The following is a 14,020-nucleotide window of genomic DNA, read 5'->3' as shown; positions in this document are numbered from 1 at the left end:
CATGAAATTTGTTTCTAATATCAATTGGTAAACTTTAAATTTAAAATGCAACAAAGTAAACTTAAAAGGTGAAATATAATAACAAATGACCTACCCCCTGAGCTGTTGGCTTTAAGTAACTGAGAAATTTAGTTGGATAGAACAGTCTGAAAATAAGCTGCTTTAAAGTTGGCATCAGCCATAAAGTAAATYTGCCATAATGCATATTAGCTACTCACTAGAAACTCATTAGTGGGTTCAATTTTATTAGTTTTACTTTTAATAATAGTTCTGTATTTATTTCATATTTAGTCAGTCATACACTTAGTTCTTATCAGTGTTTAAAAGACGACGTGTTTAAACTCTGTTTAGTCAAAGTTAAACATTAAACGTCAAAGTTCATTACAAGTGSCTCTTCGAGGGCCACCATAACACTCGTGTGGCCCTCGGTAAAAATGAGTTTGACACCCCTGACATGCAGGGCAGTGTGCCTTGAGGACCAGGTTTGAAAAACACTGTTGGAGAACAACTGAAACCTGGAACTTTAAAGTAGCTAGTGATACATTTACACCCTCAAACACAAACTTGTAAATAAAGCTATTGTTATGCTCTCTTTGCATGTGGTCATGACACAATTGAGGAAATTCCCCTTAAATTGGAGTAAACTGTCTGGTGGAACATTGACTCATGACAGCTGATCAGTGAAGGAAAAAACTGACTCGATCTCTTTGACTTGGTCTCACAGTGCAAATCTTTAAATGACAAATAAAACACATTTATTTTTTTTTTATATTATAAACTGAAATGCACACCGAATCTTCCAGTCCTTGTTAAAGCCGATACTTCTCTACAACTTGACCAAATTTAAAAATGTTGGCAGCAGCTGTTTTTGCTCAATAAGTTTGATTAATCAAAATGTTTGTTTTTCTAAATTAGACCAGCAATATACCACAAAATTACATTTTTTGATAATTTACATTTAAACCACACATCTGATAAATTTATTAATGACCTTGTCTACAATAAATCACATATCTCATTGTGTCTTTGACCAGCACCGATGCAACAGTGATGTAAATCAATTGAATTTAGATCTGGCCCATGATCATACTGAACCCAGTGACCAGAGGGATGAAGCAGCCCGACAACAGGCTGGATGCTGAAAATGGCTGACACACACACATTCACACACACTGATATGAACACCACCAGTTTGTTCCTACAGCCAGGAGATTCACAGTTGCACAATGTTCCAATGGGATCAGTTGTGATTGTTGCGGCACAGTTTGATTCGTTTTGCTTGTACGAGCTCGACCGGTTTCAGTTATTTGTCAATTTGCTTTGCATTCACAGGATGTACAGTTGCACGTTGCAGTCTCTGCAGTGCAATGATGAAAACACACACATTCGAGCTGCTGGTTAAAGCTGCGTCTGTTCGCTGCAGAGGCGACTTCTTGACCTCCTCTCGAGGAAGAATGGCACTTACCCAAACAGGATGTGGAGCATTATAGCTTTTTGTGAGAATATGTGTGTCTGCTCCTTGTGTTTCCTACAGATTCCCCTGCTTGGTGTGTATTTTGGTCTCCCTCCTGCCTCTCTTTTTGGTTTCTCCCACTTCCTGAGTGCAAGATATTGAACACGCCTTTCGTCCATTGTTTTCTGAAAGTAAAGTCTTTGTTACTGGATCATTTTATGAGCTCTTTTGCTTCAGGGCAGTGGTATTTTACTCACTAAAAATTACAAATTGTGTTGGCAAGATTAGCTAAAGTGGGACATTTTTGATCAGTGGGAACATTTTTCTTTTAAAAACATCCCAGGAAGTTGACTTTAATTAAACTTGACATATTAGTTATTTCTATTGGTTTATCTAATGWATATTGTAAAATAGCTATCACGTTATATATGGTTTTGGCTGAATGAAAAAAATTGTACATTTTATAGGCGCAAAAAAGGCTCAGAACTACATTCTTGAGCCTGACATTAAACAAATTACTTCTCCAAATTTGATCCCAGCAACCTACAAAAAAATTGTGTATTTACTAATATTTTTAAGTCAGCGTTGGGATAGGATTTGAAATCAGAGTAGGTCCAAACAAAAATATACTGCATCAGACAATGGTATCAAAGTTTAAGGATGGCCTCGATGTTATGAGAACTGCCTGTTTTTCTCTGTTTTCCCACCAAGAGAAACACCTGTTGGTCATTACAATATTGTGAGAGAATTTACAGACAGTAGGGCTGAATTTGCAGTTGCATCCGCCGTTTTCTCTCTCCTCTGTGCTGTGAATGTGAAAAATGTCAGCACAAACACAGTTTAGCACACTCACTCTCTTCATYAGTCTAGTAAAGGTTAAATGAGGGGTGAGTTTTGGTGTGAAATGACTGGCGGCTGAGGTTATTCAGTGAATTACTGCTCCTCAGCTCATTATTTSCTTCCTCTCCTGCACTTCCTCCTTCATCACCTTCCAGTTGCGGTTGATCATCGTTACCATCATCAGGAGTGCATTCTTTCCCACGAAACAACCCCCTGCAGCCACATTCTGCACCTCCTCCCTGTGAAAGACTAAAGCAAGGGGTTAGACCAGTTATACATCGGGGAAACAAAGCAGCCACTGTTCAAAAGAATGTCCCAACACAGACGAGCTACATCTAATGGCCAGAACTCTGCTGTTTTCACTCATTTACAGGCCAGCGGTCACTCTTTCAGAGATGAGGATGTTCTCATTCTTGATAGAGAGGAACGTTGGTTTGAGAGAGGAGTAAAAGAAGCCATTTTTGTGAAGAAAGACCRTCCATCATTAAACAGAGGTGGAGGCCTCCGTTTTCAGTTGTCACCCTCCTACAGCGTGGCTATTGCCAGTATCACTCCACCCCCTGTTAACAATAGGTGTTAATTAGGTGTCAACGATAGCCATGTGATGTGAGTATGAGGCAGGGCTTAAAAGCCTGAATTTTGCCTGAAACTCTCAGACTGAAGAAGTCTCTTGGAGGAGAGACGAAACGTTTCATTAGAGAAGAACCCGTCCAGAAGACCTATACAATTTTTTTCTTTTTGATTTTTTACCTGGATTACTGAGATGCATCAGGACACTAAAGCAAGGGGTYATTAGATGCTGTGCTTGATTTATTTTAAACACCCATTTCCTCACACTTGCTGGGATCTGGATTGGGGTGTTTGTTTCCTTTGTTGTCTGGCTGTAAGTCAAATAGCGATAGAGGATTACGGTTACTACATACTTCACGAGAAGTAAGACATCTGTTCTTGCTCACGTGGTTTTGAGGCTTTCTTTTTTTGCGTGGACATTTTAGACTCGTACGTGAAAATGTAGCAAGAACTCCTTCCCAGCCTYCTACCACTGCAGCACACATCAGGCACAAACGTCAACAACTTCAACAGTATGGCTGGCAAGTTGGATTAGGCGATACAAAAAGATATCATACTCCCAAAGCAACTGCGACAATGGGAACAAATGTTGACACATTTTTCAGAGTATGTGGCATTCTTTAGTCTGAGCTTGTAAGCAAACTTTCAGGGCTCGAGCAAAAGCCTGCTTTGGCCACAGCCCAAAGCGAGACCGGTAAAAGTCAGCCAAGGTGTTGTGATATGTGCTGTGTTAGCAAGCAGAGCTCTGACCTTGGCATGCTGTCCTGACTCTTAATTCGTTTCATTCCTGCTATGCAAGTGGCGCAGATTCTCTCTCCAAAGGTTTSACACAAGTATGATCGTAACAGCTTCCACTCTTAATTAATTTCTAGATTGTTGGTTTTACTAAAGGAATCCAGATTTTTGGGGGATGCCAAATTAAGAGCTCCCAGTGGGTTACTTGACCTTTTGTTAGTGTTTCCAACACGCTCTGTGTTGTTCTGAAAAACAAAAGCTTTAAACAACTGTTTGACTCCTCAGATGATGAACTTCAGATGTTCTGGCTACAGTCACGCTGAGATTCAGAAACAAACAGACATCTGCTCTATTTCAGCAGCCGTTTTGGCTCGGTGCAGAATTTGGGAGTCTCGGAGAGCACAGCTCTTACAGATGAGGCTGAATGTCGTGAGAACCAGAGGACAGGAACGTTCCAGTAGCCCAGAGAACAGACGTTTTACTGACTCCAGTAGAAGACAGTGGGCTGGAGGATGATTTCTCCTTGGGGTTTGTTCCACAATGATTAGATTAGTCTGAAAGGACAYAAGATAGTAGACACAGAAATATGAAAATAAGCATTTTTCTGGGAAATGGTGTTCCTGAAAGTTTGTTTTATTTTGTCCAATATGACTGTTACAGTGTTGCTGTTTTTAGGCTGTTGAAATTCATTAAACTGTATGGCTTCTGTGTCATTTTATCTTTTAATTTTATCTAAAAAGATATCACTTTCACATCTCATTTTGACTGACTTTTTATTTTTACCCCCTATTTGCTTATGAATAAAAGAAAAACCAGCTAAGCAGTTCTTTAATATATACATATTATTCTTTTCTCTTTGTTTTAATGCACCCAAAACATATTTTGAGAATTTAAGTGTGTACCTTTTTTAGTGGTTCATTCATGTTATCACACTATTTTATAAACTTTTACATTGCCTACTGATTCACATTACATTGTTTTTTCAGCAATATTATATTTCAACAGAAACAATCCCCATGCTAAACTGGGAATGCTAGCTGCTATTRCTATTTGCATTTGTTTAGCAATATTTTAATGTTACTAATCTAAAATAATATTTTGAATAAACAACTGTTCAAGTAAATCAGTTAAAATTGTTTTAGCTGAAGCAGAAGAAGCATTTTTTTTTCCACAAAACTGCTGTTTTAAGCCATCATACAGCACAGACTGGTAAATGAGATTGGTGAACCGTTTTAATAGTATAAATTATAAAAGACCATTTGATCTTGGTCATGATTTTCTGCATAATTAGGAACAAACGTAATACATTTTCATGTTTCCATCAGAATGTCTTCACCTGTTGGCACATCTCCTCAGTTCACATTAAGCCTCAGTGTGAGTTTCAGAAATGTTTAGTCAATGTTTTAAAACAATTCTCTCCTCCTAATTTTATGACACAATTACAATAATTCCTGGTTGCCAWACCAGCTCCTCTTTACTCATACTCAAAAACGCCCTCCATTACTTTATTTTCACATGAAGCTCTAATGTATATTTTGCAGCAGTAGGATAGTTCACGTCCTTATGTTTTTGGCTGACAAACCAGCTTTCTTTATAAGTGTGTCACTTACAGAAGATTCCTTGCTGCTGGATTGCTGGAACATTTTCTGTAAAATTTATAATCATCTTGCTCTCCAACTCTRTCATTAACCATTTTATCTCCTCTGACGAGTCACTGACACTTTGGTATGTAGGGTGTGTTTGTCTAGTGCAGTAGTATGGTTTTCCAGTTGTGATTTAAGCACCCAGTTAAAACCTTGCTATTCCTGCTATTCTCGTTCTGAGTCTTTTTGTCTGTTTTTGCAAAGCTGCAGAGGAAATAATCCTTCAGTCATCCAAAAGAAAAAAAAGTCCTGAAAATATTGTTTTTTTTTTCCTTCTTAGAAACCCAGAGTCACAGTTCTGTGTCAAAGAAATGCAAGTGATAGAGATTGTCTCTTGAATCTTAAATCCTTCACCCTCTCCCTCCTCTCCTTACTGTCTGCAGTGGCCTGAATAACATTATATTTCCTAGAAATGGGTTTGCAAAAAAGCGTCAATGTTTAGGTGAAAATTGCCACATGTTTCAATTAAATCAAGTTTTTACTGAAATGCACTTGAGACACACTGAGACAAAAGCTTAATTAATTTAATTACAACTGTATAAATATGAAACTTATTTTGGAGTGCTAAATCAACTCAAGAGCTGCTTGAATTTTCTCTATCTTTGCAAATTTTATTAAATATGTTAAGGATATAAGAGTAAAAAATGACAACTTCAAACTATATTTTTTCTACCTGAATTATTTTATATAAGTATATTACAACCTAATACTCAAATGTATCCAACTAATAATGTCATTATAAGTTGTTCTCCTGCTCTTAACAAAGTCATGGCTCGAACCAGTCATAAAAATTGGATAATCTCCATATGTGTGGAAAGACTAGTTAATTCAAACAAAAGCGAGAAACTTGTCTTCTACTCAAGAATGATTGAGTGTGCTGTCATTTTTTGTATTCTTTTTAAACCAGCTTCAGACAGGTCGGATTGGTTATGATGGTTATTTTATCGTTGGAGTCAAATATTTTGTTAAATTCCTGGTTGTTGAAGCTTAAACATAAAGTCACATTTGGAAATGGTTTGTCTTAAAAGGAAATAAATAAATCTCAAATATTTAGGTGCTTGTTACTCCTGACAACAAAACAACTGTCTCTGAATTTGGCAGCCAGAGTACTGACTCACTACCAAGCAGGAAAGACTCCAACTCAGAAAACATCTTGACTGAACTTTTTTCCTTCTCTTTCTTACTTCAAGCATGTTGATGAAGATGTTGGCCGTAGTTTAAAATGAATGATTCTTCTTGTGAAATGAGCCAGGTAAGACTTAGCGAGGTAAAGAGATAATAAAAAAAGTTGTAGAGAAAGAAGTCGTAAGTAAAACAAAAAAGCTGTTCAAAGAAGAGAAAAAGCCAGAATCTTAAAAGCCTGTATTTGATGGGTAAGTCAAACACCAAAGCCAGAATGTTTTGGGAAATTATTTCCCTTCAAACGTCAGCGACTTTGGTTGAGAGCACATCTGCCTTTCAGAGAGTACAGTTTTTTTTCCACCCAACAGGACCACTGAGATCAGGTAAACACCTTTTTATATAGTGCCAGTTGAAAAGCCAAGAGAAGTGCACTCAGGCAAGTGAAGAGCTATGCTTCTAAGCAGCTATGCTCAGATTAAAGTTCCCCACCGGCTCGGTTCAAAAAGGTCAAACCCCACTGCCGTGGCCTTCATGTTTATGTCAGATCTTTTTAAACTTTATTTGGAAACTGGTCAGTGGATTACAATGTGATMTCGACGGGGAGCAGTTTTTCACAGTAAGGAAGTTGGTTTAAAAGTTGTTTCAGGTTGAGTTTCATTGGTTGAGTAACGACCCTGCACCATTACAGCTCCTTACAGAAAGGAGATGAACTGGCACCACGTTGCTTTCTCACTTACCATTTTTCGCCAGCTGCAGTGGAGTTGGTTCTTACACTGTTCTCTAATTGTGGAGTAGTTTCAACCAAATCTAGATGGTTTTCCGCTTTAAGGGCAATATTACTGCAACATTTCTGTTTTTAGTAAGAGTTTCTGTCAAGTGGTCAAATGTGGAGGTTTTTTTTTAGTTTTGACTGGAAATACTTGCTTCCCCATGTTAGCTTGTTGCATAATGTCCCATGTTTTCTGTACAATCAGTTGACTTAGCCTCACAAATGCATCACAATGTCAGGACATAGAACCATATCTATAACACTAAACCAAAACAAAAATTAAACCTTATTGAAATGTTTTGGATCATCTAAATAAAAATACTGCCTAAAACCAGTCAAATCTGATGAAGAAATCTTTCTCCTTTTTTTAGCAAAGTCAGTAAAGCAAAGCAAAGCTCAAACACTTGTTTTGATATAAATTCTCACATTTATTTTTACATCATCTTGAATTTTTTTTAGTATTTTTTGTGGGGATATTTAGATAAATTATATATCAGTCCATTTTCAAATGAAAAAAAATTATAGTTCTGAGGACTGATGGTTTCCATTTTTGGAAATATTGCTTGAAACAAGTCGTCTGTTTCTTAACGTATGAATTCATGTCGCATGTGTTGGTCCTCACAGTTGGGCTGCAGGACAAGTAATCTCATCAGGAGTAACAATATATTTTTGCAAGAGGCTCTGGTTTAAAGAAAACTGTTTCCATTTATCAGAGTTTAAAAGCAGGTAATTGTCATCTAGACCTTTTATGTGTTTTAAAGTAGCCATGTAGCTGGGGCTTCAAGAGATTTTTAGTTTTGGACTGATTAGTAAATCTGAATGAAAAATAACTGGTTGTTCTCTTCARTCCATGTTTGGAGGAATGTGAATCTTTTAATAACTGAGGAGAGATGACTCATTGGAATAATTTGATCAATAAATCACTGAACCCTCTCACTTTTTCTGATAATGAAGGCCACATGAACTGATTCAGTTTTGCCTCTGTTGTTTTCCCACAGTCATAAAGCGTGATGAATTTAGAAATTATCTCAGTGCTTCGTGTGGAGTTATTGCCTTTCTGGGACTCCTGTGCTCCTAAATAAGCAGTTTGTAGAATAGYTTTTCCCCCTCCATTCATTACCGAAACTTGCAGGTTTTTTAAAATCTATAATAAGCCCATCTTGGTTTCTGGCAGCCTAGTTAGGTGAGAGAAAATAACTTCAGTCWTCTCTTAATTTAAGCAGATGCATGGAAACAAAACCGATGCTTTTACTTTTATTAGAAATCTCACTGGGAGCAATTACGTTTGAGCAACTTTGGCTGTTATGAAATATTAATTTCACCCTATGATTGTGTATTTTTTTTCTTTTAAGTGTTTTTGTTTTTACTTTAACAATTTCGGCAATAATCTATTTTGTCATTTTTCAATTTTAGAAGGTAATGTCAGCTCACAGTTAGAAAGTAGGATTTAATATGATCAAYTGTGAATCATGTTATGCTGATGTGAGTCCGCCGAGTTCATTTTAAGTCCAGATCACTGTGGTGCGAAAGGAATGCTGCTGGTGTTAATTAAAAAAACTTAATATGATTAATTAGGAAATTAGTAGTCTTCTGTCATATTATTTTAAAGATGATGTAACTAACTAACCTTTTATAAAGAGGAGGCAGTTAAACAAACAATGGTGCAATTTTAGTAGGAAAARCCATCTTTGTCTCCACAAGCATAAATAATGCATTTATTCATTACAAAAGAAAATTTACAGAGATGCTTCTTAGAAAATAGAAATTATGCTAACTTCATTCTTGTGAATTATTTATATTTTTCTTATCCATTTTTAATTGTTTTGAGTTTTTTCAATTTTTGCATTTAAAATGACTTAAAATGAGTTAAGTTCCTTTTTTCTACACTTTGATCCACTTTGTCATTATTCTGGGGAGGTTTTAGTTTGAACCTCATTCAAATTTATTATTGCACACTGGTTGCTGTAAAAAGATTAACAATCCAGTGATGAAAAGCATAACTGCTTGATTTAATTACACAATCTTAATCTGCCCTATGATGAGTTCACTGAGTCATGGAGGTCCAAACATCTGTGATTTATTTATTTTCTTTTTTTCATTATGGCATTGATTACATCATATTTTAAACCAAACTTTGTTTATATTACAGAGAGGAAGGCCTTTTTACTCAGACCTGCTGCGGGTTAATGGAGTCAGATTTTTGAGTAAAAGATTTTAGAAGAGAATCAACTGGTTTTCTGYAAACTTATTCTAAYTTCCAATTTATTGAACACATTGTTCTGTCATTACTGTGTTACAGACGGTGGACATCCATAAAGAGAAGGTAGCCAGAAGGGAGATTGGGATCYTGACTACAAATAAAAACACGTCAAGGACTCATAAGATCATAGCACCAGCCAACATGGAGCGACCGGTCAGATACATCAGGAAGCCCATTGACTACAATGTGCTGGACGATGTCGGCCACGGTGTTAAGGTAAGCCCTTATTCTGTTTTTCCTGACTTGATTATCTGGGATTCTGCTTTAGAAAAGATTTCTCAACACTCAGTCCTTTTTATTTAGGTCTGCCTCTTGTGTTTTTTTTTCTTCAACTTTCCTTGCCTAATTTTCCTCCCACCCCCTTCGTTRTTTTCTTGCCAGAGGTGTTCCTGTCTCTCTCCTTCTCTTTTCGCACACCGACTCTTTTTCTTGCTCACACTTGTGTCTCTTGTGCTTTCTCTTTCATCTTCAGAAAGCACCCTTTTCTGACCCTACAGGAAAGTTTTTGAGTGGGAGATGGTGGAAACCGGTTGGGGGGGAGGTGGAGAAAAAGTAGGAAATGATTACATCATGTAGCTTTTGAGAAAAAAAAAGCTTTTCTATTCTTGGAGCTTTGTGAAATAGCTGAGACCATCTTTTTTTGAGACATTTTAAAAAGCACTTAAGTCTTCATAATCTTGTTTTGGAGTTATTTGGATAACAYAGTTCAATCTGATAGGTGGAGAAGAAGCTTTTTGATTTGATAATCATCTCTGCCATTAGGGCTTCCACTCGGAGTCATGAGATTGTTCTGACAGTGACATAATTTCCTGATGCTTACAGGCATTTTATGCTACGTTTAATCTCCCTCTTGAGTGTCGTCTGCTCCATCAATCAGACAATCAATTTTCAGCTGTCAGACTGATTGGATTAGCAGCCCAACATTACCATTTCATATATTGTTACAGGCATTGATAAGTCAATATAAAAGTCACTGATTCACTCTCGGCTAACAAAATTACTGCACCATGTTTAATGAGGTGTTTATTTTTAATTTGTATTCAGCTATTCCCACAAATGGAAATATTACGTTTGTAAAATGTAGCCATTTCTTGTTAAATCAAATGAACCTGCTATTTTCTGTTCAATAATAACAAAACTTAAACATGAGGTACTGGTTACAGGAAATAGCATTATAAAGAAGTAAATACTTCTTTAGTCCTGTTCAAGGAAATAACAGACTGTGTGTAAAACAGAAACTCAAACTTCTAGTTGTAATCCTTAATGAGGTTATTTGAGTTTTGGCTCTAACAACCGTAGTCAACACGGATTTAAAGAAGTATAGAAGAAGGAAGGATGTCACGTTCTTCTCACCTTAAACTTATTTTTGCACTTATCATGCTAATTGTATGTGAATGTTTAGTCATTTAGCAGACTTTTTCTAAAGGAGTGTTGTTCAAGCATCAGTACAGTAAGAAACCTTATGAGCATTGAAAGGCAAATCTAGTTAAAGAATAATGTTCAAGTAAAAAAACAAATGCAAGGCTGCAAGGTCCATTTGAAACTTTTATCATCTTTGTTCAAGATGTTTGCACAGAGACTGTTTTTGGGTAGTATGGCTCACCTCATGCAAAGATTGACCAAATGTCTCGCACTCAATTCTTTTGGACAGATTACCTGTGCTGAAATTAAACCTTTTAGGAGACCATTATTGATATTTTTAGGCCTTTTAGATTATTGTTCAAACATTTTAAAATACTATTTAGTAGTAAACTGTAACTTTAAAAGATATGAACTATTTCTTTAAGTAGGGGTTCTGTTTAAACATTATTAATACCACTTCTGACCTGTTGTAGATCACTCTGAACAACCTCTGTTTGAAGAAATAAACCTGATTGATGAGCTAACGACATTAAAATTGTGTCACCGTGAACAACTGAGCAGGTCCGTCACCATTTATAACGACTCCAATCTCAGATTTGTCATAGTAAATCATGAAAACTCTATTTTACAGATTTTATATTTCATATTACATGATTATTTCAGCAGAAGCTTAATATTCCTACAAGTAGTGCCTCAGATTGCACAGTAAGTACTGCAGTTAACTGATATTATTTGCACTAGCACATAACTTTATACTGTAAATAATCATGTAATACCAAATGAATATATGAAGTGGTGTTTGCATGAACTTCTAAGTTGTTTTAAAATTGCAGCGATCCACTTTGATTTCTGTCCCACTCTTTAACCATTAGCTTCTTAATCCAATCAGAATTAAGCTATTTCTCTATAGTGAGGCCATTTAAGCAACTATTTACAACATGTAGGATATTATTTGTTCATAACATCTCCATTAAACCCCTGTTAAAGTACCCATAAAATATAAATTAATATAAATACATTTGTTTTACTGCATTCAGTTTAATGCAGTGATGATAAATTTGCATTGGGTTACATTTGACTCCACGGTCTAGAAAACAGAAATTAAATCAGTAAAAATGTTGTGTTTTACAGCTGCCATAAAACAGTTTGGCTTGTTTATTTTAGGAGCATTGTGTTTTACACCGAGCCAAATCTCTTTTAGATTTTCTTGTGTTTAATGGTTGATATATGCTGCATTTAGTCTGTGAATGTGGGAAACATAAACACCCACACATTTCTGCCATAGTCTTCATCACTAAACTTTTCTAATATGTTCATGTCACAGAGCAAAGAGCCAGTCGATACTTTATGTCAATACTCCATCTTAATTCATGTAGTATCTGAGCAGCCAGAGGCCTGGCTTGCATACAGTCACTGCAGATATGGTTTGCTTACCAACCAGAATCAATAGTAAAAGAAGGGCTTAACTCATGTTTATTGGCTGCAGTTTACTGTTAAACTCACAACATCTGCCTGAGGGTTCATGCTGGCCTAAATGTTAGCTTTGTTTTACACAAAGTGAGTATTGTTAAACACATAAAATAAAAAAAACAGCAAGCAGTGGTTGCATGCAATATTAAAAAGGCTGTTGTATCAGAATAAGATTTAAATTGGGGTGGGGGTATCAATGTAAGAGAGTATAATAATCTTAACACACATCAGTAGTAAGTGAAATTGTGTTTTTCAGAATCATTAAGAACGATTAGCAAAGTTTGTGAGCAGATGTCGGCTACCAAATCTGCTTTTTACCTATGCGACTGTAAATAGGTCAACAATGGCGAACTCCATGGAAGAACTGTTAGTAGAATACCAAAAGATATGCAACACAATCTCATACTACACTATATAAAAACTATCTGAACTGCCATGATATTCTAGTGAACTTGTTGTACATTTAAGCATGTAAAACGTAGACATCATTTTACTTATCAGTCTTGTTAGAGCTGCACATCAGTGGTGAATTCCTTTGTGTTCCTGGAACCATGTAAACATGATGTGTTCACATTGTGGTTTCTACTGCATAGACATGTTGTTGTCCAGAATATATGTGTTGTTGTAAGAGTACAAACATCAATACAGTGTTTATTTTATTTTTCAGTACCAGTTGTGTACTATATGAGGTAATACAATGCACACTAATATAAGAAACATATTTAATAATTTTATCTGCAGCCTGGACTTTTTCATATTGTGGTAACAAGAACTAAACTCAAATATTTTCTACCTCATGGAGGTAGAAAATATTTGGATTAATGTGCACTTCCTTTTTATGCCTGCATTGGGACAGTAACTGGTGCTCCAAATGGAATGTTTTGGCCCAGATTTCCCTTATCTAGGTATCCTTTTAGGTCCAGAAGTGTTGGCTGTTCACAGTTTGACAGTTTTTGGACTAAATGTGATGCGTTCCAGGCTGAACCGTTGAAAAACTGTTTCTTGCTTCACAACAAAAGCCAGCTGGTGTGTCACTTGCTGTGCTTTTTCTGAATCACTATCTTTTGAATCAGCAGCTGTGAAAGTTGTTGATTTGCTATAACTGTATATTAGAACATAGCTTTGGGATTATGCTGAGAGAGAAAGAGTTGTTTAAAAGGAATATATTGAAGTGAGTCATCAGGAACTAATGTGACCTTAGGTACTGTAGATCAACCACTGGTAGCTCTGCTTGATCACAGCTCAGTAGATTTATCTGAGCTCAACATGCTAAAGCTTCATGAATCTGATAATAATCATAATCTGAATCTGTCTGTCCATAATCTATTATTACACATTGTCTAACTGAGTCAATGGAACAGGATTTATAAGAAAAATGAGACAAAAAGGCTTCAGACTCCTATCATGAACTGCATTCTAAAATGAATCTTGTCAACAGAGACATTTAAATCTAAAATCTTCCTTTCATAGTTGAGTTGAAGGCTTATTGAAAGAGATGAAAAATGCTACTAAATTACTTTGAGTTTGGTCTCATTGTCTTTCTCTTAATTTGTGGTGCTATAATGCTTCCTACAAAAGCCACTGCATAGATGAGCTACTTGAAACGTATCTGTCAAACTGCAGATCAACAAACATCCTGGCTCTTTTCAAAAACAGCTCACATGTATCAGGTAATATGTTTTTATGAAATAAAAAAAATAATAAATAAAGTTTAACAAATATGATGTTCTTTGTTTTAAAGGGATCCATGATTAGTTGTAACATTAGACTTTATTTGATAAACATTTATATTTAAC

At 36.0% G+C, this 14,020-nt stretch overlaps 1 protein-coding gene across 9 annotated transcripts in view; it reads left to right on the top strand.

Annotated features, from left to right (window-relative positions):
* abi1a (abl-interactor 1a) overlaps positions 1-14,020 on the top strand; it is a 41,529-nt gene that overhangs the window by 15,338 nt on the left and 12,171 nt on the right. For all 9 annotated transcript variants that reach the window (XM_014005403.1, XM_014005405.1, XM_014005410.1 and 6 more), the window contains exon 3: positions 9,432-9,608. In XM_014005403.1, the coding sequence (XP_013860857.1) occupies positions 9,432-9,608 (177 nt within the window). The remainder of the gene's footprint in view (positions 1-9,431; positions 9,609-14,020) is intronic.

Source organism: Austrofundulus limnaeus, unplaced genomic scaffold, assembly GCF_001266775.1.
Source record: "Austrofundulus limnaeus strain Quisiro unplaced genomic scaffold, Austrofundulus_limnaeus-1.0 Scaffold30, whole genome shotgun sequence".
In the NCBI taxonomy this organism is placed as follows: Eukaryota; Metazoa; Chordata; class Actinopteri; order Cyprinodontiformes; family Rivulidae; genus Austrofundulus; species Austrofundulus limnaeus.
This window is presented reverse-complemented; position numbering and strand designations above follow the sequence as displayed.